The 26,883-nt window shown below is 40.3% G+C and overlaps 1 protein-coding gene across 3 annotated transcripts in view; it reads left to right on the top strand.

The window, feature by feature from the left end:
* The window catches only part of stat5a (signal transducer and activator of transcription 5a), a 58,220-nt gene extending 33,330 nt beyond the window's left edge, over positions 1-24,890 (top strand). Inside the window, exons 2-20 of one of the 3 annotated variants that reach the window (XM_078270511.1) lie at positions 1,276-1,339; positions 8,439-8,576; positions 8,777-8,933; positions 10,165-10,254; positions 11,211-11,385; positions 12,141-12,271; positions 12,346-12,497; positions 12,976-13,131; positions 16,084-16,263; positions 17,049-17,136; positions 17,615-17,737; positions 17,973-18,065; positions 18,957-19,163; positions 19,946-20,040; positions 20,328-20,470; positions 21,598-21,753; positions 21,886-21,937; positions 22,415-22,525; positions 22,681-24,890. In XM_078270511.1, the coding sequence (XP_078126637.1) occupies positions 8,449-8,576; positions 8,777-8,933; positions 10,165-10,254; positions 11,211-11,385; positions 12,141-12,271; positions 12,346-12,497; positions 12,976-13,131; positions 16,084-16,263; positions 17,049-17,136; positions 17,615-17,737; positions 17,973-18,065; positions 18,957-19,163; positions 19,946-20,040; positions 20,328-20,470; positions 21,598-21,753; positions 21,886-21,937; positions 22,415-22,525; positions 22,681-22,804 (2,361 nt within the window). In that variant the 5' untranslated portion in view covers positions 1,276-1,339; positions 8,439-8,448 and the 3' untranslated portion in view covers positions 22,805-24,890. Of the gene's footprint in view, positions 1-1,275; positions 1,340-8,438; positions 8,577-8,776; positions 8,934-10,164; positions 10,255-11,210; positions 11,386-12,140; positions 12,272-12,345; positions 12,498-12,975; positions 13,132-16,083; positions 16,264-17,048; positions 17,137-17,614; positions 17,738-17,972; positions 18,066-18,956; positions 19,164-19,945; positions 20,041-20,327; positions 20,471-21,597; positions 21,754-21,885; positions 21,938-22,414; positions 22,526-22,637 lie in introns of all 3 variants that reach the window. The other 2 variants (XM_078270510.1, XM_078270512.1) reach the window with 2 other exon arrangements.
* The last annotated feature ends 1,993 nt before the right edge of the window (positions 24,891-26,883 follow it).

The following is a 26,883-nucleotide window of genomic DNA, read 5'->3' as shown; positions in this document are numbered from 1 at the left end:
ACACAGATGCACTATTCTTAGATGAATTAATGAGAAAGAGACAAAAACAAAGCTTTAACTTGTCTTCAGCAGGCCAGAATTAAAGGTCCCAAATTGTAGAAAGTGAGATTTCCATGTCTTTTTTGATTGTAAAGCAGGTTGAGGTGCTATATGAATACTGTGAAAGAATCCAAATGCTTAATCCACAGAGAAATGCACACAGCCCATATTCAGAAACCTAAAATGAGCCGTCGCCTTATCTCCCCTACTCCAATATCGCTCCGGTACTGCTCACGCCATGAGTTTGAAGCATGCCCGAGCCATCTCTGTGTTACTGCAGCACAGTACATGCAGATTAACGGTGCCAGCCCTCTCTCTTCATGCCGCATCATCTGGCGAACTTTTTGCTGGTGGAACTCCGGGTATGAAGGGAGGGTGGGTGTGGTTCATCTGATAAATACAACACAGCTTTATTTTTATTTTTTATTTGAAGCGAGAGGTGAGCGATTTGAGTAGAGCAGGGTGAAATCTGAGTTGAGCGTGGAGCAATATTGAGTGGAGCGGCTTTGAGCAGGGAAGCAAAAGGAATGAACAGCTCTGTGAGCAAAGAGCAAAAATCCCCGCCCCACCCCACTCACATGCTCTGGTCACAACTATACTATATATAGGTAGAAAGTGCCGATACAGTGCGGTTACAGTCATTCCCCGGCTGCAGATGATGGTGCAGGGACTCCGAACGCCCAATGACCAATCGGAGCAGACTGGGCTTATTTGAGAAAAACTGAGCTTTTCAAACAGAGGTTGAATACAGACAGTATGAGAAAAAATATGTTTTGTTTTTCATTAAAGCAAGTAAACATGTTCTAGTAGAAACAGAAGTATGAACCTGAAAATGAGCATACAATGGGACCTTTAAAGGAAAAATACATATTACAACCTGGGTTTTATTTTTGTGTATGAACTTGTGTACTCACCAAGTTCATTGGTGATATCTTGGTTTTACCTCCGAATAAAGCAGTAGCTAATCTGGCCATACTATTGGCTGTGATGGTCAACAGGTCAACCTATCTGATCGTCTGATGGTTTTTTGCCCCGATGGACAAAGATAAATCTGTTCAGTGGACTTTCCCTTTCATGCTTTCAGCTCTCTCTCAACCTCTCATGCTTTTTGTTAATGCTCCAGTCTTTGAAAAAAAGACAGCTTCCTCAGAAGCACCCGAGGTTGACTCACTTCCTCCTTTTGCTTTCTCTCTCTCTCTTTCTGACTCTCTGTCTCTCTATCTCTGTCTGTCTCAGGTTTGTGGTGCTCCTCTTTAGAGTTTCCTGCTGTTACATGGTAACACAGAGCTGAAGGCAAGAGGTAAGGTGTTTTTTCTTTTTCTTTTCTTTTTTATCTGCAGTGGAGTTAGTGGTAAAAACATGTTACAGCGTTTCATGTAAAGAGAGGACAGTGGCAAAGAAAGAGACTTTTCAGTTTTCATAGCATATCTCGGGTTCATGTCAGGGCATTTGGATGATGCGGTTAGTCAGAGTGAAACAGCTGCTGGGAAGCATCTAATTTTCTTGCTGGAGGTGAGAACGGAGGCGCTAATGTGGGGCAAACAGCGCCTGGAGGTTCCACCTTAGAGAGCTGTTAAAGAGACAAACACACTAGTAAACACCACTCGTTTGTCACTGTCTTTTGGCAGCACAACAAACACTGTTTAAAGCTTTAGCTCCCAGCATGCTTTGTTGTGCTTAATTGTTTGTGTAATACAGGATGGTACAGAAAAACAGTCCTGCACCCACGATAGGTGTTACACAAAGAGGTGGTAAAAAAGGTTTCATGCTCTTCCTGTTCGGTTCCTCCTCCAATCAGCTGAGTGCTGATGCTCGCTAATGATGCCCTCAGATAAAAACGAGCACTCATTTGAAAAGCACTTTATCTTTTGAAAGACATGTGAAATTGCCTTTGATTTTTCATCATATACACAATCTGAAAAACAATCTGCATGTTCAAACTATAGCAAAGTGTTTGGTGTTGTGTTTGTGAATTGTCAGCTCATTTCAGGCAGCAAAAGTGTCATCAACCAGCTAGGTAACATATTAACTGATTCAATTACACATTACTGGCATGGTCAATCTGTAGCAGTAGCAGAGAATAAAATGCATCTCCAACCACTGTCATACAGATGAATATGATAATCATATATTATTTAAATAAAAATAAAAACATCACACATTTCAGCTTTGAAGTGCCCATATTATGCTCATTTTCAGGTTCATGATTGTATTTTGAGGTTATATCAGAATAAGTTTACATGGTTTAATTTTCAAAAAATACCATATTTTGTTGTACTGCACATTGCTGCAGCTGTGTATTGTAGCAGTGTTTTGCCATTGAGAACGAGAGAGCTAGCTAGCGCTAGCATGCTAGCGGTTAGCTCGGCGTTTCGGCTAGTGACGTAGAAAACTCTGCAGATTTTGAACAGCTCACCCGGAGACTGAAGGCAGGTTACATTCAGAAACCCGTATCTCACTCAAAACAGCATGAATGTTTGTTTTTTTCAAAGATTGTATGCGTGTGGAAGCACCAGAGACACAAAATAACACCCCAAATCTCAGAAAAAGTGTTTTTTTCATAATATGGGCACTTTAAAGCTATGATGGTTTGAAGTTATGCAAGACTTTTGTCTAATATTTTGAGTTCTTTGTGCGTTTTATTTGATCAGTACAGAAAAATTACTTTAATTGTGACACTATCAAATCCCTTAAAATCAAGTTTGGTTGTGATTTTGGCTAAAAGTTTACTGAAGGAAAGCTTTTGCTCCACAGAGAGGTGAGCCGCTCGTAGAACTACAGTACAACACTGTACTATCATAGCAGCATGAATGTGCCTTCTCTCTAAAGTCTGAAGTCTCCAGTGGATATAAACAAGCTGGAAGGTCAAAGGTTATAGTTCATGACACATTCAGTGCGATATGAGTGCAGGAGCATTATCCTAGGCTGACAGCATTAGTGTCTACAGGCACAAATACTATAGGAGTGGAATTATCTTTCCTTTTTTTAAGATAAATTTTTTAATTATTTTTATATTTTTGAACATACAGAACAAACAAATACAATTGAACAAGAACAAAAACCCTCTCCCACCCGTGGAATTATCTTTTTGAGCTCATCTCACCTCAGACACACATGTAGTAGTCTCGCTTTGCCAGACTCTCCTCCACAGCGCTGCGGCAGAGGGTCTGGCTAGTCCACACAGCATTCCGGGATGGGAGAAAAACGTGCTCTGGTTTATTGGCATTTCTTTAAACCAATCACAATTGTCATGGGCGGCACAAAGCTCTGCACGGAGCCGCTGCAAAATTAACTCGGGTAGGAACTTGTTTTGGTGAAGCGTGTACGTTCAAAAGTTGTTTTTGGTCGTGCGAGAGAAAACTCAGATTGGGCAGATAGTTTAGCTAGCTGTAACGGACATCGGCGAAAAGACATGCATCCGGCGGAATTTTCGGCGGCACCGAAGCAATCCCTGTAGTGGAACGTCGAGGATATACACTACACAGTAGTAGGTGGACATTTACGCATATGGGCGCAGCTATGATGGGTCATTTGTGCCATGACATGCACACACACGCTTTGTCTGATGATCAGATGACAGAAGGTTTTTAAATGTTTCATTACATTTATTTATTATCCAGTGAAGGTCATTTGTGCAAGTCATGGGATCCTAAATTTTGTGGTTTATTTTTTGTACAGGGAAGTTTTTTGTGCAAAATTACGGTAAAGCTTCTTATCTTATCTTTTTTATGAATCTTTTTCATGCTCAGGGGAAAGTTGTTTTACATAACAAAATCAGGTCAGGTACAGAGAAAAAAAAAAGTTTGACAAGATGTTAGTAAGATATGTATACTGTATACACATGCCCTGGAATAAACACTGATCTCAGGTTGACACACAGCATTTTCACACATACATATACTGTATACACAACACATGTACACACACGTATATATCCATGCATACATGCCCATATATATATATATATATATATATATATATACATGTGTACACATATACTGTACATACATGCATATACACACATACTGTATCTGCAACATATATACATGTCCATGCAATTATATAAACAAATACTACTGATACATATACATATTTGTGTATACACATTATTACTCTATGCATATACACATACACCACATATGATTATATTAACATACATGCATATAAACATTCAAATCTAATACACATGTTGCACTAAAGATTGTAACATCAATCTCTACGTAAATTGTTAAGGCGATAGTAATCTGCTTCAGGATTTATACCAGGGTAAAAGAAACGGATCGAAAGTGGTGCTTATGTAATTTTAATCAGAGAAGGCAATTTGCACATTAATTCAATATAATGATTGATATTAATGTTTTTAATCTGATTCTATTGAGAATGTGCCAAATGTATTAAAGGCATTTGAATTTTTTCTAAAGACAAGTGCTTTGGATTTTTTCATGCTCCCTACCCAAGAGCACCGTCATATTTTCACAAACACTAGTTCCAAGAAGCTCTCCAGTTATAATAAGTTATAATACATAAAGCACATAAACATACAAGACACCTACATCTGACACCTCTCCCCCCCCCTCCCCCCAATGTTCTCTTTAATAATTGTAGATAGAATACAACTTTGTTTCAAAATACTTTTGTTTGCAGTTTTGGGAATTTCCATATCATGTGAAAAAATAGGCCGTTCTCTTGATTACAGTCCTAACACATTTCATTATTATTCAGTTTCACAAGTTTCTTTGGGTATAATTATCCTGTTGATAAACTTAGAATTTATTGTTTTGTTTTGTGCCGAGTTTGATATTCTTTGCAATTTCTGGCAGATTGATGTATCAGGATCTGTGTTCACCTTCTGTACAGAGGTGCATCAGCGAGGAAATTACTTTTATTTCCCATTCTTCTTTTAAGCCTTAATTCGAACAAATCCGAAAGGCTAGTGGTTCTAAAGAAAGAATTAACAATAAGGGTGAAAGGGGGCCCTCTGTATATAGTAGAGGGAATCCTTCTGACATCACATTACTTATTAGCTTCTGTTTTTCAACAGGAGATACAGGTTTAGAATGGGAAGAGTAAAGGAAATCTCTCTCCAAGTTTAACAGCGACAGCATGGAGAATGCCTTGTGGGTACTGTGGATATTGTAAACTAGGTAATTCAAACATACACTGTTTGAATTACATACACTGATAGACTAAATATGTACACACTGTCAAGCAGAACCACTGACACCACAAGTACCTAAAAATGCACGCACAAACACACACACACACACACACACACACACACACACATATATATATATACGTGCACCACAAACTTCCCGCGTACTCATATCACTCAGTCTTTTACTGACAGTGACTGTGCCACTTTTGAGAAGGGTGAGTGGGTGTGTTGACTGGAAACAAGTATCAGTGACCCAACACAAAGTCCTCTAAACTAAGACAAAGTAACACTCAAAGTGGAGCTGTTGTCTCCACAGAGCAGCCTGTTTAAGCCCTCAACCTGTTCAGAGAAAAGACACAGCACCTGAGGCTGAGGGAATCCAGAAACATCTGAACACTCATTTCATTTAACCAGTCCCTCCAGAAAAACGTGATTATGCGAGTGCATAATTCAATGCATAATCAGCCAAAGTCTGCATATTTATGCGGGGGCTGCATTTTTTCAAATACGCCGCACTTTCGTCGCATAAATTGCCGATATCCGCGCAAAATATGCAGGGCTTGCATGACTTCATAATCCCCGCATTTTCGTTGCAAAAAAGTCACATATATCTTAGCAGAAAGTTGAAAAATGTTGCGTTTACTTCACACAAGAGCAGCCATTTTCCCCTGTTGCCATGGGAACGTTATGAAGTAACGTAATTACGCGACGTGAACATCATCGAAAAGCTGCAAACCCCGCAATGAAGCCACGATGAAACCGCAGTTTTTGCAAGTTCCCGCAATTTTTGCAAGTTCCCGCAATTTTTGCAAGTTTCCGCAATTTCATCGCATAAAATTGCATAAATATCCCGCATATTCCACATTTTTTGAGAAAACGTGCCGCATAATCAAGGATTTTTGCCCGCAACAATCACAAAAAAACTCTGCATTTTTCTGGAAGGACTGTTTAACCAAATATATACTCTGTGAACTCGTAGTTATATGTTAGATGGGGTGGTGATGGCACAGTGGATATGACACATGCCTTTGGTGTGGGAGACCTGGGTGTGTCCCTGAGCAAGACACTTAAAGGAGAATTCCGATCGATTCCAACACGTAGCTCTGTTTGTAAATTTGGAGTGCTGTCAGTAGCAAGAAAAACGAAAACAACCAGTGCTGCCTACACCGTGTTATCCTCCTGCTAGCGTTAGCACCCAACAGGCTTAAACAGGGCAAGTTTTAAACTTGTTTGTAGCCTCTCAACATGTTCAAAATGTCATTAAAAGTGCCTACCCATGTGAAGTAATTCCTTCCGAGTGAACACAGTGAATCTGACGGCAGTAGATGTGAAAGAAATGCATGAAAGTTCTGCTAATTCAGCTCTGTTTAGTTCTGGTGTTGAGACGGCAGTTAAGAGTGCTTAGGGACCGTCTACAAACTACAACACAGAAAAGAGATACAACAAAAATATGTAGGCTATTAATTTAATGATTAAATAAGGTTAGTGTCTCCAAACTTACCTCAATTATAACTTGTCTCCTGCTAGTTGTACTACAGCATTTACTTAAAAAAAAAAAAAAGCATATGCCTATTTTTGAAAATATGTTTGCATCTCTTTTCAGTGTCGTAGTTTGTAGACGGTCCCGAAGCACTCCTTGCAGTATCAATACCGGAACTAAACAGAGCTGAATTAGCAGAACTTTTATGCATTTCTTTCACATCTACTGCAGTCAGATTCACTGTGTTCACTCAGAAGGAATCACTTCACATGGGTTGGCACTTTTAATGACATTTTGAACATGAGTTTAGAACTTGCCCTGTTGGGTGCTAATGCTAGCAGGAGGATAACACGGTGTAGGCAGCACCGATTGTTTTCATTTTTCTCGCTACTGACAGCACTCCAAATTTAAAAACAACAGAGCTACGTGTTGGAATCGACCGGAATTCTCCTTTAACCCCTAGTTGCTCCAGAGGTGTGCGACCTCTGACATGTATAGCAATTGTAAGTCGCTTTGGATAAAAGCGTCAGCTAAATGACATGTAATGTAATGTTAGTTTGGTTCATTGTGGATTTAGTCAATTTCCTTAACAAATTATGCTATTGTGTGACATTTCTACAAGCTAAAGATAATTGACTGTTTGCTAAGTCCAGCTTCACTGTCAAGCTTTACATTATTATTACCACACACACATTCAGTTCATGATAAAGGTGGCAGATTTAACACTTCTAATTAGTATTTTGTGGATACTTGATTTCACACAGAGGTAGACAAAACCAGTTGATTTCGCTGGCTGAAATGACAACAGCCACTGGCAGATTATATCAGCTGTAGCCAGCTAGCTAATTAAGTTAACCCTTGCACCATAATTATTTTAAAAATGTTGTCTTTGGCTGACTTTTTAATGTTGTCAGCTGACTCATTTTAAAACAGATTTTTTTTTATATATACACATTTCTTAAGTATACACATGAAGGCTATATGCATGATGTAATATTAAAATACTTATACGTGTTAATATAAACGGAGATTAGTTCTGCTACGGAGTCTAAACACTTGTATGGACGGAGATCGTTTTTGTTTCAAAATGCTGTTTAAAAATGAAAACGTGGTGTAGCTGTAGCCTGAAACTAAAGCTGTCCCAGGCAGAGCTAGTTAGTACTAATATGATAAATAAAAATGTATGATCAGTCTTATTTTGTTTGTAACATAACCCTATTTGTTGCTGCTAAGCTTGTTTTCTGCATTTTCAAACTTTATGTTCACTTTTAACATTACAAGAGAGAGGGTGTGGGCTAAACCATGTGTTTAAAAGATGAGTGTATAAACTTACCCCAGTCTATTAAAAATCTGAACAGAGCCACTAACGATACCCTAAACTCCAATAGCATCCAAGTCTGGCCTCCACCCAGTTTACGGAACCTGTTAACCCACAAACGTAATGTGGTTAGTTAATTATTTGCTCCTTGGCCTCGTATACTACTGCAGGTAGGCAACCGTAAGCAACGATTGCTGCTTACGGTAAGCCAGATAAATACACTGTTTAAACCATTCCTCATACTTTTGCTCTTGCATTTTTCTTTTGGAAAGGCTAAAAAAGACATCCCTCTCAAAGCTGTTTAGATACCAAGCATCACTCGCACTACGGCCCCCATGCACATCGTAATGTGACCTTAAATGATCTCTTTATTCTTATCACCTTACTCTTTTCTTTAAGCTGTGTTCTCCGCTCTCTCATAACAATCACTTTTTCAACTTCAGGGTGTCGAAGATGGCAGTGTGGATCCAGGCCCAGCAGCTCCAGGGAGATGCTCTGCACCAGATGCAGTCTCTGTATGGTCAGCACTTCCCCATTGAGGTGCGACATTACCTGTCCCAGTGGATAGAGGGCCAGCTCTGGTGAGTTGCTCTGTAGCGCAAACACAATGTGTGTGTGTGTATGTTTGTCCATGAGAGCATTTTTTGGACAGTTGCTTTTTGTTTGCTATTTTTAACATTTTGATGTTCATTTATTAACCATGTGCGTTTATTTCTGCATGTCTACTTTTTTGTATGTGTGTCTTGCGTGCATGCATGTTTGTGTTTGTGTATGTTGTTAGGGATGCCATAGACCTAGAGAACCCACAGGAGGAGTTCAAGGCCAAACGCCTGCTGGACAGTCTGATCCAGGAGCTGCAGAACAAGGCCGAGCACCAGGTGGGAGAGGACGGCTTCTTACTCAAAATCAAACTGGGACACTACGCCAGCCAGCTCAAGGTAAGTCTTTTGGAAATATACCTCACCAATCACGAGAACAGCACTGAATACCCAGGAATATACAGTACTTTACTTGTTTACTTTCCTGTTCATACAGCCAGTCTGATTGAGAGATATTTTGGCTTTGGTTTGCAGAGAAAGAGCAATTGCATGAGGGTCACTAGGGCCAATGTTTGAGAATACACAAAGGCCAAAGCCAGTATATCAACTGTGGCTTTCAGTTATTTGTCAGATTTATCAGGAAAAAAAACTTTGTTTTTTTTGGTCTTAGAATTTACTTGATAATGATACTTTATCTATAGCTAAAAAGTCTGAAGTACAAAAAAATCATGGAGCATGATGTGTCTACTGCAATCAAATAAGCCAAAACCAATTCCGGAATAATATTGCAATGAGATAATCTTTTCAGCAAAACACTCGTTTGAACAATGTGAGAAAATGATAAGCAAGTGGTTGGAAGATACATCTGTTTGCTGTAGTTCCTCGGAAGAGCACACATTGGACAAAATGTTTTAAGAACAGGTTGTATCCACCATGAGGAAAACAAGGACAACCCAAGTGAGAGCCTTGGTAGCCAGCCAGCGCTGCGATTTATGATTGAGCTCCCTGCTCACAGATCCGTCCCTCTGTTTGTCTTCTCCCCTCCCTGAAACCAGGCAGAGAAACAGGGTGAAGGGGGCTGGCTGTGCAATATCAGACTGCAATCCCAATCCCTTCCACTCCCTTCATGTATTGTGAGCATACTGATGTGGTTGAGTGTAATATATGAAATGTGTCCTGTTAGGAAATAACACAGGAGAACCAATACTGTTGATGCCCTGTGCTCTTTTATCATCATAGTGTGGTGTGTGTCCTCATAAACTCAGCTTGATGAAAACAATTCAACTTTTAACGCAGTGTCACTCTCCGACTTAAAGCCAGAAACAACAAGAATATCACCAGCTGACTCACAACAGTATCTTTTAAACTGAAAGTGAAACCGCAATTTGTTATACTACTCATCAGATGAAAACATATTACAGTAACACATAAACCACTCAACACTGGAGTCAGAGATTGGTCTCATTAGATCGTTTAATGAGTTTAGTGTTTTGGATAAGTTTGGCTTCGGCTCCAGAACTTAGCGAGCTTCCTTGATACGACTAAATTGGTGAGTCCTGCGTGCGGTTGCCGCTCCGCTCGTCAGGGGCTAACAGGCCTTAACACGGCATATGTGCTCCTTGTCTTTCAGAGCACGTATGACCGCTGTCCTCTGGAGTTGGTCCGATGCATCAAACACATCCTCTACACAGAGCAGAGGCTCGTCAGGGAGGCCACCAATGTGAGTAGGATGCATGCTGTAAAATACATATGCAAGCTGACACCTTCATGCATACTTCTGCTCATTTGTCTACACACAGACATCCCCACTGAAATGTAAACTTGCTTAGACAAACACCTGCATTATTCATTGCTTATCCTGTACAAAGCTTGAGAGCACAAACAGAAGCTCAACTACATATCGGTGACTGATTCAGAGGCTGGGTAATTGTGTAACTACTCTCTGTTTCCTCCATTTATCCCCCCCAAGGTCTGCAGATTCTTTTTCATTATTATAAATGCGGACACTCATATCTACTCAATCATGCTGTAATATGGATTTGTAAAAGTAAACCTTTTTGTGTTTCTCCACTGCAACACTGCGATATGGAGGGAAGTCAAATATTTCACAGTTAATGAAAAGCACCGAGCGATAAGACCATAAAGCCAGCGGTGCGTAAAACATGTGACTCTCAGCAACTCCTGTGGTGAATTGATTTCCAGTCACAACATGCCTTTTCTATTAGTGGAATGCATATTTGGACTGATTGAATTTCACCGTGTTTAGTCTGAACCTTTAGGCACCATAGTGTTCTCGTTCAGACCTTTAACTGACCACGCAGTCTGCCTGAGTATGATAAGCAAATGCATTTCTTCCCTCTGTATTTACAGTGTTCACATCAGGCTTGTAGTCGCTAGGGATTTTATAGTCAAATAGCCGAGCTGCCACATACAGGGGTCAATGCATCAAGTCCAGCTTTGTTTCGTTTCGCTGCTCCATCCCCCACAGATATCCCCGGTCGCTCAGCTCACCAGTGGCCAGCCATTTCCCCTAACAACTATCATAAACAACCCAATGATAGACATTATACAGGCCATGCAACCATACCAATTATTGTTCCCAAACCGGCCATTTCCTCCGGCTCTCTCTCTCTCTCTCTCTATGCCTATCTCTCGATCACACTTTGTAACTGACAGTCGAGCTCTCCGGTGGGCGGGATGATGGACAGCATGTCTCAGAAATACCAACAGATCAACCAAGCTTTTGAGGAGCTTCGACTGCTGACCCAGGACACTGAGAATGATCTGCGCAAGCTCCAGCACAACCAGGAGTACTTCATCATCCAGTACCAGGAAAGCCTCCGCATCCAGGGTAAGACCAGAGGACTTGCATCTTTTTATTGCTGCTCTAAAGTAATGCAAATGTTTTTTAATTAGACTGTGAGGAGACAGATAATTATTGTCAACTGTTTGATAATCAGTAATTTGACAGAGTCAATCTAGCCAAATACTTGCTGGTTCAAGTTTTTCAAATTGTGTTTTCTTTCTAAATATTATACATTTAAAATGTTGACTGTAAGTTGGACAAAACCTACTTACTTTTTCAGTATTTTTCTGACATTTGTTTTTTTTAAACAATAAAGAAATCAATCACTTGTTGAAGCCCTGAGTGGTTTGATGTGCGGCTCAAGTAAACTGTGGAGTTGCAGTGCTAAATAAAGGTTTTAAAGAATGGTTTCAATGTAGTGAATGTCATAGTTTTAAAATAGTCAAGGTGGAAATTGTATTTAAAAGATCATTCCATACTCCACATATATTTCACAGCTGTCTGAAATATGCTGGATGCTGTAGATCAGCAATGAAAAACAAACACCTGGAGCCTCCATAACCAGCAACCTTTGCATTTATGTTGCATCATTCAGAAAACATCACCAAGTTGTTTTGAGGTCTGCATTATGCTAGAGAAGGTTATCTCAAGTAAATGATTATTCTTCTCAGGTATACATGTATGTACACTTTATGTGCACATGTTAAATATTTTTACGTCATCTCTGTTTTCCTCCCTTCCTTCCTAACTCCTCCCCACCCCTCCCCCATTTGGATGGCAACAACCCCAACCCTCCACAGCACAGCTGACCAGCCTGGCCACGCTGCCCCCTGCTGACCGACAGCTACGGGAGCCCGCCCTTCTCAGCAAGAGAGCGACTGTGGAGGCATGGCTGACCAGAGAGGCCAACACACTACAGAAATACAGACTGGTAAGACATGAACATGTACACTTGAGAAAAACATACTGTATGTACATGATCACATGATTGTGATTGATGTGCAGGACCTGGCAGAGAAGCACCAGAAAACACTGCAGCTGTTGAGGAAGCAGCAGACCATCATTCTGGATGACGAGCTGATCCAGTGGAAAAGACGGCAACAGCTGGCAGGCAACGGGGGCCCGCCGGAGGGAGGCCTGGACATCCTGCAGTCTTGGTGAGTTTTCCTCCACCTCCAACCAAGATCCCAGCCACTAAACTCCCTCACAAGGCAAAGGGTTACAGGTTTACAAGCTTTCAATTGACTACTGCTGGGTTTATTTCCAAAGTTTATTGGCTCCTAATAAACATACACACAGACTGTCTGACATGTCTCTTTTTTTCAGAAACTCTTATTTTCAGAATGGCTGTGTTCTCTTTGTATTTTTTGGATAAAAAAAGCTATCCAGTCATAGTTTTGTTGTAACTATCCTGTTTCAATTTAAATTGCTAATGGTATGCTGGAGTAAAACCTTATACAGTACATATTTCTGTAAAATATGTAAACATATTTCCTCTGGCCATGTCTATGCTTAGGCCTAAATTCTTACTTTTGTGTGTGTGTGTGTGTGTGTGTGTGTGTGTGTGTGTGTGTGTGTGTGTGTGTGTGTGTGTGTGTGTGTGTGTGTGTGTGTGTGTGTGTGTGTGTTTGTCAGGTGTGAGAAGCTGGCAGAAACTATCTGGCAAAACAGGCAGCAGATTCGGAGGGCAGAACACCTCAGACAGCAGCTGCCAATCCCCGGCCCCATTGAAGAGCTCCTCAACGAACTCAACAGTACTATCACAGATATCATCTCAGCATTGGTCACCAGGTGTGTGTGTGTGTGTGTGTGTGTGTGTGTGTGTGTGTGTGTGTGTGTGTGTGTGTGTGTGTTTATACTTTTAGAGGCGAATCTTGATTAAAAATGCTGATATACGTAAGTGCATGAATGTAGGTCAGCATAGTGTCAATACAAGTATATCAGCCCCAGCATGTGTGCAGGTGGTGGGAGGGGGGTGTTATGTACATTGATGCATCACTATTTTCTGCACTCAGTGGGGGCCCCTTATGCAAGCAAGTCTTAATGTACACAACCTTAGTTGCTTTGTGTAGACAACCGAGTGAGTGATTTAAATTATGAGATTAAATTATGCAGGCATTCAGTATATCCACCTAATGATTCAATCGAGTGATGCTGCTGTATACTGTAGGGGTTGTGTTTCCCAAACTTTTTACAGTCTAGTACCCCTTCAGACTTCAACCTCAGACTCAAACCTTCAGCTATGTACCCCCCATACCCGCACTCTTATATAATTTTTCCCCCCCGCGTAGCCTCTACATCATGTCAGGTACCAAAGTTCGGGAACCAATGCTGTAGAGAATGTGTGTGTTTGTGGGCATATTTGTTTTTATTCTCTTCTTTCAGTAAGTGAAGACATTTTACTTTTGATTAAGTTTTGTAAATTGTACTGTAAGTCAGACATAGTCAACTTTGTCAGAAATAGAACAGAAGGGAAACTGGTGTATCTGTTTACATTGCAGCCAAACAAACTCATGTTGTTTTAATAAAGAAGTCAGTCAATGATAATTTCAACCGCAAGTAGTTTTCAACAGCGGGGCACATTAAAGTTGGTTACATTGCTGGTATGGAGCCTGTCGCCTGCAGCTCTATATCTAACAGCTCACTGTGGTTGCGCCTTCTTGTTCCATTACTCCCCGGAATATTTATAATTGATCCATTGTCAAAAAAATTCTGAAAATCTCTTGTTTTGTAGAAGCATTTCCTGTTTCATAATTAAAGTAGTCTCGTTTTTCGCTAGTTAAATGCTTTTAAGCAGTAGTAGGAAATGTTCAGTTTGCATTAGCAGTAACGTAATGCAGCTCTGATACAGTGTAAAGAAAGTGAACAGCGAGGCTGTTATTGAGATAAAATTGCACTTGTCCACATGAAGGCAATTTTTCATCCAGCACGGGAATGGCGGACATCGCCACTATGTATGTATGTAACGAAAACTACTATTAGAGGGTAAATTACTAACTGTAAATACATTAAGTGGCAATTGCAGAAAAAAACTGACCATAAATGGTATCAATTATTCAACTGATTTAATTAAAATCTTAAAGATTATACCTTTAGGTTAGATTACATTTAGGGTTGGAATTTATCTAGGTCCAGGTGAGAATTAAGACTCTAGCGGTTATGCTGAATGCAAATGTGTCCAGAGGCAAATTATAGAAGTCAAATGCACCCAAAGAGATCTGCAGAGACAAAGAGAATGTTGTGTGCAAAAGATTAAAGGAAAGCAACTTTAGTTGCAACTTTTTGCAGCACATACGTTTTGGCCCCAAAGGCATATCTGCCAGGATCTTTCAGCCCTTTAGCATCTCTGAACAGGACGTTTATCCTCTCCCACTTTTCTAGAAGGTTGTCCCTGCAGGGACCCATAACACATTAAGAAGCCATGTTACTGTCACAACGATTTCTGATTGGCCACAGAAAAGCCTGCACCCACACAGTAATGCACTGCTATCACGCATAGTACAAACACAGGTTGTGTTTCCTGAAGAACATCCTCTCTATACTCCTCTGAAGCCCCAGGAGGTTTTAGGCTGAGAATAGCAGAATGTTGTCTCCTCATCACCACTTAGTTAAGCCAAAGACCAGAGGGCTTGAAGGCACATAACAACAGTATGTATTTTCTTCCAAACTGTCCCTGAGTCGCAGGCTTAATCATTAAGATGTGTCTGCTGTTGTATCACTTCTCACTCTGTGTTAATGTGGAAATCAGAAGACAGAAATTCACACCAACTATGTCAGAAGGAATTAATTGTTGACCCTGTTGGTTTTATAGACCGTGATTACTTTGATTACCTTCAATACCTTCCATTAGTGTGCAACACTTATTTTCAAAGGCTAATGTTCTCAAATCTGCAGGTCAGTTGAGCTGAAAGGAGCCATGTGGAGTTTTCATAGTAAACAAACAGATTGCATTCAGCAATTCACATCAAACACATTGTATGTGTACTACTGAAAGCATGTAAACCGCTCAATGGTGTTTTAAGCCCCCAACGTCTCCTTCCATGCAGCGCTGCGACCGTTGACTTCAAGGCACCTAACCCTAACCTTAACCTTAACCATTGCCTAATCGACTTCAAGGCAGCTCTGCGACCGTTGACTTCAAGGCACCTAACCCTAACCTTAACCCTAACCATAACCATAACCATTGCCTAATCCTAGTGCCTTCTGGCAGCGCTGCCTGGAAGAAGACATTGGGGGCTTAAAACACTGATAAACATGTAAACCCCATAAAACATTTGTGCAGTCTTTTGTATGTTTTAAACATGCATTGCTTAGATTCTGTGTTCACTTTAGTTTGCAATTCACAATTGAGACCCAGTTTGTATGGAAATATAAGGATATTGTGACTAGCTACAATAAACTGTAAGAATGCATCCAAACAAGCAATGATGGCTATTAACAACTAAATTTGACATGTTGGTAGAATACATGCAAGTAAAACTTTGCTCTGAAAACTTTTTCTTCCTTTTTTACATTTATTTTTGGCCATAGGGGAGAAGATTATGTGCAGCACAGCTTATGGACATATTGCACTTTAAAGCAACACTATGTAACTTTTAGCTGCAGGTGTAGTTCCAATGAGACAACCTGTAGGGGGACCGAAGCAGAAAAAGTTACATAGTGTTACTTTAACTAACTAAGCCACATAATCAACAGGGCGTTGCCTTGTAATTCAGTCTATTCACTCCCTTTTTGTCTCCACAGCACCTTCATCATTGAGAAACAGCCTCCACAGGTGCTAAAAACCCAAACCAAGTTTGCCGCTACAGTGCGCCTCCTAGTGGGCGGGAAATTGAACGTGCACATGAACCCTCCGCAGGTCAAAGCCACCATCATTAGTGAACAGCAAGCCAAGGCCTTGCTGAAGAACGAGAACACAAGGAAGTAAGTCCAGTCCCCCATTCATGTCACTGTGGATTTAAAAACTGAAGGACATTTGAGTTGTTTTCTGGATGTTCAGACATGGTTAGTCATTTTTTTAAATCAAATGTTTACAATAACATTACACACACGAATGCTTTCACGCTGCAGCGATAACTCACATCCTGCTGTTTCCTCTTTACACATTTTTGGTATCCCTACTTAGTACCCCCATTTAGTGGGGACACCACAACGAGCTCTTGTGGCACCAAAAAGATAAGGATTCTTAGTTTTCTATTGGGATTACTGGATCCCAGGATGAATTCTGGCCTAGTGTGTTTCCAGACCTTACCACAGAGACATAGATGGAACTTGAACAATGCCTCAGAGGAATTTATGGCGTGGATGCAGAATCCACATTTAGCCTGTTTCACAGCCTCGTTCCACATTCCTCCTGACAAATAGAAACCTTCCAAGACTGTAGGTCAGCCAGGAAGCCAGTGGTTATATGGTGAGCAATTCAACAGCTCATCTAAACCACTTAGTATGGCACCCGATCCGCAGCCCAGAAATCTGAAGATCTGCTTGGCGTTCTCTTATGTAGAAAGAATAGAGGTAGTTGAAGCTTCCAATTATGAGTGCGAAGATCATTCCTACTCCCTGCATGTGTTTAACTCGGCTCCTGCTGTCCAAGCGAGCATCATTTTGTTTTAATTTGTTCTTGGAAGAATATAATTTTCAGCACTCAAGTGCGTCACAGCCGACTTTACAGCTAATTGACTCAATCCTTGATTGTCTTTCTCCTTCAGTGACAGCAGTGGAGAAATTCTCAACAATAACTGTGTGATGGAGTACCACCAGACTACAGGCACTCTCAGCGCCCACTTCAGGAACATGGTAAGTGCTTGAAATCATATTTTACTATAATAGCTGTAATTTACTTTAGGTGAAATAGCTTCACTTCTTATTAATGTAGTTCCAATAAGCTTTGAGATTTCTAGAATAAATTGGCAGTATACTGAAATAATATTTAAACAAATTTAGAAGCAACCGTGTTGAGCTGCACTGCAACATCCAGTGTGATTGTCTGTCGACTGTGCAGTGTGGGTATTGCAGTACATTACACAAACTCATGGCAACTCAGCAATAGGTTTTCAGAATCCGTCGGCAGCTCTGGTAGAGCCTCTCTCTACATCACACAAAAATCATCCGAGACCTCCATGCATTATTTACATGTCAGTCCTGTAGTCTGACTCAAAGTGAATTATGCATGCATGTACTGCATGTACTGTATGTACAATGCATGTGCGTTGCAAGCCAAATTGTACCGTGTATTCAGTATCGTTTATTCTTACACATGTCATCTATCATGTAGTCTTTGAAGAGGATCAAGCGATCGGACAGGCGAGGAGCAGAATCTGTCACAGAAGAGAAGTTCACCATTCTGTTCGAGTCCCAGTTTAGTGTCGGAGGCAATGAACTTGTCTTTCAAGTGAAGGTAAGAGGGTGCCGATAGACAAGGAAGAAAAGACTATATTAGCCTGGTGGGCTAATTCTTACTCCTGCAGGAGTCTATTCCACTCCTACACATTGATGTACAGTTCATCAGTAGAAATACTCTTATTTACCATTAGAACCATAAAGATTCTATGAAGGCCTTGTCGTTTTGCAGTATGTGCTGCATATATTTGCTACAGCATTCTCATGCTGAACTCCCTTCTTTCTCTCAACAGACATTATCACTTCCTGTAGTAGTGATAGTTCACGGTAGCCAAGACAATAACGCTACAGCAACTGTGTTGTGGGACAACGCTTTTGCAGAGCCGGTGAGTGAATGTGTGTGTGAGTGTGTTTAAAAGTTTATTTAGAGATGATTAAACTTTCAAATTAGCCTATTTTTTATTTGTATGTTTCAGAAACACTTAAACATATCCGTTTCATGTTTCAAATGTACCTTTCACATTTAGCACTTAAGTTAATTTATCAAACAAAAATGCCAAAAACTTTTAGATTCAAATTTTTCCAGTGTTTAGATTTGTGGCTTTTTCTAATGAATCAGTTTTGACCATTTAAGCAATTGAAAGGAGATGGTGCAGGTGCAGGGACCCTGCAACGGACATATGTCCTTGTTTTCTGACATTTAAAAACTAAGTAGATTAAACAATAATAAAAAATACTCAATAACTGCTGCCCTTCAGATGAATATGAATGCATATGAATTACCTTTTTTCATTTAGGATCAAGTTGATCGAGTTACCGAGTAGATTCATTTCTTTTTGAACAAAGTTTATTTCTGAATTTCTGTTAATACAGCTTTGATAATTCATTGCATAAACATGTTTGGACTGGTAGATATCCCCCCACCCACAATAACATTCAGAGGGTATACAACTTAAACTGTGCAAGAAAAATAAATAAATAAACATAAACATGCAAATAATGTAAAATAATCATAGTTAAAAAGAAACAAGTAGATTCATTTCTGTATGCTGTATGTTTGGTCTGTCTACTTGGTAATTTATTTCTTTTTTCTATCTGGATCAATTCATGAAGAATGTGCTTAATCCTTGCAGAAACGATGCAAATAGAAATAGCTGCATGTGCTTTTATTTAGTGCTCACATTTGCACATTTTATCTACACCTACTGTATGTTTTTGCATTCTGCTGCCGCCTTGCTTGTGTCGATAAAGCTCATGTGAATCCTCTGCATCTACAGGGACGGGTGCCTTTCCTCGTGCCAGATAAAGTGCTTTGGCCTCAGCTGTGCGATGCCATAAACATGAAGTACAAGGCTGAGGTGCAGAGTAACCGAGGCCTGTCGGAGGAGAACCTGGTCTTCCTGGCTCAAAAGGCCTTCAGCAGTTCCAGCAACAACCCTGACGACTACCGCAACATGACTATGACTTGGTCACAGTTTAACCGGGTCAGCGCCAGTCTCTGCCTCTCTAGCAGCTTGTATAAAGAGCATACTAATTATCTGTTATCAGTTTTAATGTATGGACTTCTAACATAGTCACAGAGGGTTTTCTCCTCTTTGCATTTTTAAAATGCCCCCAAGCCAGTTTCAGTAAGCGTTTCCATCCGCATGCTTGTTCTCCATGGAATCATTTACTATTGGTTATTCATACATAGAAATATTTCGTGGTCCATTTGCAGCGCTCCTACAGCCCTTTTCTGTAGTCGCCTTGGATGAGAGCGCCTTATTGGTGGCCAGGTCGTCATCTTAATGGGCCTGTTTGTCCACACAGTGAATAGCTGGAGGCTTCATTTTCTGGCTCAAAGCAGCTGGCGATGGCAGAAAACACACTCACATTAACCACACACCATCAGCCTCATTAGATTACAGGAACATCAAGTTTCCGCAACTTCACAGACTGGTGTATAAGCTACACACATACAGCTGCACACATGAAGACATGTTGTTTTCTATATTTATAGACTGGTTCTACATGGGTGAATGTGAAAACCTTTTAAAAGATGTACTATGTGTGTGACCGGGTTGACTCAGTGGGTAAAGCAGGCGCACTTTGAGGTTTATTCCTCGACGCAGAGGTCCAGGGTTCAAGTCCAACCTCTGATGATTTCCTGCATGTCTTCCTGCTCTCTCACCTAGCTGTCCTATCAATTAAAGGCGGAAAAGCATTATATTAAAATAAATATAAAATAAATTATAAAATATTTTTTTCCCAAACCTTTTGCTTACAGGAAAGCTTGCCAGGGAGGAACTTTACATTTTGGCAGTGGTTTGATGGAGTAATGGAACTCACAAAAAAGCATCTCAAACCACACTGGAATGATGGGTAAGGGAACTGCAGAGTTTTTAGTCAGGTTCAAACTTTGGCTGTAAAATGTGGCAGAACAGAAAAATAAAAGCACTACCTCTATTTATTTTCAATTTGGACTGCACATTCTGTGAAAGTAAATGTTTTCCTGTCACTATTTTGTCAGTCTTTACAACTCAGGCAATGGTTTACAGTACTTTCATGATTTTCCATGGCAACCTGGGGAGCTGGACTTGCTCTCCCTAATAAACTAGGATTAACTGTTTTAATGTCTTTGTTTTTCTCTATATCTCTCTCTTTTTTAGAGCCATATTGGGCTTTGTGAACAAGCAGCAAGCTCAGGACATGCTCATGTCCAAACCCAACGGTACTTTCCTTCTGCGTTTTAGTGACTCTGAGATCGGAGGAATTACAATTGCCTGGGTGGCAGAAAATCCCAACAAAGCAGGTACGACATGTAAATATGTTACTGTCACGATACAGGTAGTACTGTTAACATGTTTTGATATTAGGTCTAGGAGATTTAATCACTGCTGCTAAGCCTTGTTGATGTACCAGCTACTGAACAGCTGCAACATGCGCTGAATGACTTGATTGCCAATATTAAAGCTTTAGTGCGTAACTTTTTGATATTAATGAACGTCTGTTACATTCAAGCCATTGCCAAATGAGTTGCTACAAAGCAAATTAAGACTATCACTATCCACACAACTCTCTCTGTATTTCTCAGTATGGCTATGTTCAGAAGATTGTGGCATCCGGTGACTTTCCCGCGCAGAAACTTGAGTGAAGATAACCATCATGTTTTTTTAATCCTCCGTGTCCTCCTTGGCTACTAGCAACTGTGTGGAGGGGGGGGGGGGTTGCGCGGTCATGGAAGGCTTGTATCATGTGGACATGCCTACAGTTTTGTTGTCATTACTTAGAATTCCTCATGAGGGCGGCTGAAACTACGCACTATAGCTTTAAGGAAGGATGCACCTTCACTTTTCATGGTCAGTCTACTCGTTCACCTGCAACATCGCTTAACCAACTGGGAGGTTGACGCCAGGCCTGGCATCCTCGTGTCAGTTATCGTGCATCGATCTCACCGTTTCAGTTCATTGAGGTTGATAAATAGACTAAAACTAAACAAACCCTCAGGCAGGCTCATTTTCGGTTAAGACCTGCCTTCTTGAAGCTTGGCAACCAATCCAAAATGACAAATGATAACCTGTGTGACCTTGACAGTTAAAAACCCCAAGTTTGAGATGGCATCATTTTCCAATTTTCAAAAATCAGCATGAACCAGGTTCAGGAAAAGCCAGACACATTTTAAGGCTCCTGGCATCTGCCACAATTCAATGTTGTGTTCACAACTCAAACAATCTGTTATTGCAAGTTTAAAGTGGCCAATTGGAGGTTTGAGTTAGATGGCACTTTGATAACAGTAGTTGAAACTTCTGCCAGTGATGTAGTTTTTAGAAACAATATTTTAGATGTCTGTAAAAATACTGAAATGAAAATGTTCTGAAGAAAGGCTGATTATATTGCTGTTGTTGCTGATACTGTGGTGTGGGTGCTGTGTTTCTCCAGGTGAGAGAATGGTTTGGAACCTCATGCCCTACACAACCAAAGACTTCTCCATTCGCTCTCTGGCTGATCGCATCAGCGATCTCAATCACCTCCTGTTCCTGTACCCCGATAGACCCAAGGATGAAGTTTTCTCCAAATATTATACCCCACCACTCTGTAAGCAACCTTCTATTTGCACAGGCTTCAAAATTATATATCACAGCTTCAAAGCCTTCATAGTGAACGGATGTATTGATTGCTGTATAGCGACTGTACTGAGCTGTCTCCCTGTGCTTGTTTGTTTTAAAGCCAAAGCAGTGGATGGCTACGTGAAACCGCAAATCAAACAAGTGGTGCCCGAGTAAGTATCACGCTTCCTGTTTGCCTTTCCTCCTGTCCTTCCATTCCTCCCCCGTCTCTCCTTTCCTTCTTCCCTGTCCTCCAACCACCAGTTTTTCCTCTTTGGCAACATTTAGAGTTAATCACTAAATATTGGACCCTGAATTCAGATCAGCTATTAGTTGGCTGTTACAGTTGGAGGAGGCCAATTAGGGATGGCCAGGGTTCCTGAGCGAGCTTGTCTTCCACTCATCATTAGAGTTAGGCTTGTTAGTTAGCAAGCCCCGCTCGCTGCCTGTCTCCACGGTTGGTTCTCCCGCGGTACAGAGAATGGCCATAATGATGCAGCGAGGCCTGGAAAACACGCTGAGGGTAGTTGCTTAGGCAACTGCTGAACATAGACTTATAGGCTTTTATCTGTGTGTGTGTGTGTGTGTGTGTGTGTGTGTGTGTGTGTGTGTGTGTGTGTGTGTGTGTGTGTGTGTGTGTGTGCGTGTAGGTTTACTACAGCCAATCCAGACCCAGCCATTGGAAATCCTACCTATATGGATCACGGCGCCTCCCCAGCACCCGTCAATCACCCTCACACCTATGGCATATACCCACCTATGTGAGTCAACAAGTCCTTTGAACATTATGAGCGTCTCTGTGTGAGTGTGAATTTTCTGAGAGTAAAGAGTGTCTTGTTGCTCCTGCTGGTTTTTTTGGTGATGTGCTGCCAGCTTGTCTGAGTGTGGTTTGGCTCCACTCTGTGTCCTGTGGCAGGAGTGACTCTATGTTGGACGCGGACGGAGAGTTCGACCTAGACGACACCATGGACGTGGCGAGGCATGTAGAGGAGCTCCTTCGGCGGCCCGTAGAGAGCCAGTGGGGTGGCCAACAGTCCTGACCTTGACCTTTTAACCCGTGACAACACCAAACAAACCCTGCCTCCCAACTTGCCCCACTTGCATTGACATTTCTCATGGTTTAATTCCATTCAATTCATCTCATTTCTTTTTTCAGATAGCTATAATGTGAAATGTTAATAATGGTTGTGATTTTATTTTTCTGTTCAGCATGAGAGCATGCATGTCAGTAACTTCTCTTTTATTTGTGTCCATAAGTGTTTGTAAAACAGACTAGGTATAAAGAAAAACCTACAATGTTACAATATTGTGAAAAAGAAAAGGTAATATTCATTCACATTGTGCATGATTGATGATTTTGAACAGATTTAAAAAAAAAAAAAAAAATGCTACTGTATGAAGTCATTTTAACAGTTAAATGTTTTATTTTGTTATTTTCTTCTTTTGTAAATGGGTTATACGTATTTTGATAGTGAAATTGAACTTGCCCTTTGACAAAAAAAGAAACTTTAATGAAGAGTTTTGCTTTTGCTCTTAACAACATAATTGGAGTCATTGCTCTGCAGAGTTACAGTCAATCTTTTTGAATCCATATACACTAACCTAAGGCAGAGCGACTCTCTTTGCTCGCTGCAACTGACAGCACACACATCAGCACACAGTACACGCACGCAAGTGTACAATGTATTTGTTCTGATATGTTCATCAGCTGAAACCCAGCAGGGGGAGCTCCATGCACCTCCCTTGCTCTCACAAGGCAATTTGTCTTCTGTTTGTATCTTGAAATGCAAATCTAAGCATTTACCCAGCACTGCCTGCTTGTCCTCTCAGGTCCTTCTGTTCCCCTCATCAATGCTACCTCGCCTTATTCTACTGACAGTCGTTGTTTCTGCACCACATTCACACCAGTAGGTACGTTCATTAGGTTCTCTTCTTGTGATTTGTGTTTATATGTGTGAAGGAGATCTCCTTGTTGTCCGATTGTTTTATGCTTGAAGCCACTCACCTGATGAAGTCTAGAGGCATGAAGTGCCCCTCGTCTGATCGGGTATTCCTGAATATTTGGCTCCCTTCGGACTTTTCTGCCCATCCGTCCACTTGTCCCCATACCTGTATCACGACACTGGCAAAACAGGCGTGCGCAAATCTCTATTTGACAACATGACCGCACCAGCAACTAAAGTTGCAAGGCATACAGTAAATAGATAGATGCAGACTTTGAATGCTTGCACAGACTCACCAGCCGCTGGATCACATATAGAACTCAAGGATGTAGTGTCATGTCAGTTTCTTTGTATGGATTTTGTTTCAAGATTAAGTTTCAGTGTGTGTCCCCTTTTTGCTACACATAAAAGATAACCAATAGAAAATGTTGAGACTATTAGCCACTCCCTCCTCTGACACACATACACACACAATGCTGATTAGAAAATATGTCAACAGCCTTTCACCTCAGGAATGAATCGCTTTGCTTAGCTGATGTATAAGCCAAGTAGAAAATGATCAATGTATACAGAATATATGAATTTATTTTCTCTATCATAACTCTATTTTATTATTGTTTCTCTGGCACTCCCCCTATTGAATGTAACCCCCTTTGCATGACCCTGTTGAGGATAGAAGTACCAATGCTTCCTCAGTCTGAGCAAGTTTCAAGTCTCGTATCACCAGATGTTTTAGTTAAAAAAGGACACCGAGCAACTGGAAATCAGGGAAGAATTAATGATGTACTTTTGTGTTTGTCTGACAGACATTACAGTATTAAAGATATTCCCTTGTCTTTCTTTCATTTCTTCCTCAAACATGTTTTTGTATGTTGCTTTTCTTTCCTGTTTTTATAATCTCAAGCTACATGGGCAGTCTTGTGATATATCCTTCATTACTATTTTTCTCATCATTTTTAAAGCTTTTGTTCCACTGTAACGTGTGTATTATTTGATGATGTAGATGGCGCTGTGTGCTGTTCGATGTATATGTACCATCTTTGTGGTTTGGGTTTATCACAAGAGAAACAGCTGTTGAGTTACAAAATAGGAAAATAAAGTTTTATAAATAATTTTAACTCAACCTGTAGAAGTACAGAAGATTTTAATGTCACTACAAAATAAATGCTATTTTTTTAATGTTTGCAGTCAACACCATTTAATCCCCAAGCAGCAGAGTGCCACTCCAGAAGCTCACCTGGATTCAACAGGAATGTGCAGGGACAAAGTATTGTGTGTAACTGCATCATATACACTATATGAGGAAACCCTTTTTTGGTGCAACTGTCAAAAGAGTTATGTGCAGTGCTGCATTATGAATACAGTGCAACATGTGAAATGAGTTTATCTTCAGTCAGGGGCAAAGGGATTTTATGTTTAAATGTATAACAAACTATTTCACGTACCAATACACCCTACAGTATGAGCCTTTTTGTCTGAGAAAACCTGGCTTTTGGTCAAAGGAGTGTATTTTACAGGTGTTTCACATGAGAAAGTCCTTCATTTTTCAGCGAAACCCTTCATCCTATCCCTTGAAGACACCACAATTATAGTTAACATGAAATAATATATGTTTACCTTAAAGGAACATACCACCAGATCTTTCCTCACTGTAGACTATTTTCTAAAGCCATTGTTTAGATTTTAGTGCTGTCCGTCACTTGTTTGCTACCATTTTTGTACAATATGAATATCAACTTCAGAATGTTCATGATGAGAAATAGGTAAACAATGTTCAAAAATGAATACCATGCAAAGTTGTTCATTTAGGGCAGTGATATTTACGGCCCACGACCAGATTTGGTGAAAAAGGGCGGCGGTTGTCCCACTGGCCATTTTCTCATTAACAATGAAAATAAATTGATTCACACTTAGAATTATTTATTTATACTTTGAATGTATATAAGGGTTTAAAAAATCATGAAAATAGAGCTTGTTTTAAAGTATGGGAGGGTCCAGAGGTCCTGGCTAAGCCCTGAATGTCTTATTGACTGGCTGCTGGCCTCCTGTCCTTTTGCAAAAGTGGCTCCCGGGCAAAGTAAGTTCCCTGTATCCAAGTAATTCTGATTTAGGGTTTTGCAGTTGTAAAAAGGTATTATATGTTTATGTACTTACATTTAATTTTCACACTTGTTTGACGAGTAGGGAGGTTTGTTTCTCTGTCAAGCCGATGCATGAACACACAAAGCCTATGAAACTTTCTCAAACTGGAGCGTTGAGGATTCAAGTTGATTTTCATACTGCACTAAACCGATCGTAAACTAATGGTTTAGCCAGGATGGTGCTAAAACTTTGTAAAAAAAATAAATATATAGGCCTATATATAGTTTGGTATATTTAATATAAGTAGGCCTAAATGGAGGCAATGTTAAACTTGGTACGTGTTAGCCTTTTAAAATGTAATGTTCATTCAAATGTGGCCACTCAAAACTCTGGACATAAGAGAGGGTAAGTACAGGAAGCCAGCTGTAGAGATAATACTGTTAGATTTTGTGCATACCACATTATTTAAATACACTACCCTCACGAGCCACACGGTCTTGATCGCAAATATTCTGAATAAGCTCACTTCTGCCATTTGGTGGATATAAGAAAAATAACAGATTTTTGTATGTGTGTGTGTATTTGAGATGAAGCTAAAATGTTCATTCCCTACCTGGTGTCATATCTGGGAAAGGGGATAAGAAAATCTAATTTGCATGGAATTCAATAAAGTTTGACCAGTTATTGCTTAAGTGATTTTCATTATCAGGTTATGCCTTTATAAATTCATTGGCTGCTTTCTGTAGAGAAAAAAACTAATTTTCATGGTTGATTATGTCCTGCGTGCCTGTCGTTTCTTAATTATATATACAATATCCACAGGTTATTATACATGTCACAGGCTTAAATGTGCACAAATCAGTGATTGTAATCCAGTGCAAAGGGCTGCGAGAGGGGTTGTTGCTTGGATACCAAACCTGTATCCATCACTAGGGCTTTTAAACAGAGGTATAGCATGAGAAAGTGATATTAGGTTCATAGGAAATGTTTCCTGCAGCAATGGGTCTTAAAATTATTTGCTTTATAGAGTGGATTTATTAGTGTCTGTTTAATTATGACAATAGAAATTCAAATTTGCCTTATTGGCATTACCA

This window comes from Sander vitreus, chromosome 15 (genome assembly GCF_031162955.1).
Source record: "Sander vitreus isolate 19-12246 chromosome 15, sanVit1, whole genome shotgun sequence".
NCBI classification, from domain to species: domain Eukaryota; kingdom Metazoa; phylum Chordata; class Actinopteri; order Perciformes; family Percidae; genus Sander; species Sander vitreus.
This window is presented reverse-complemented; position numbering and strand designations above follow the sequence as displayed.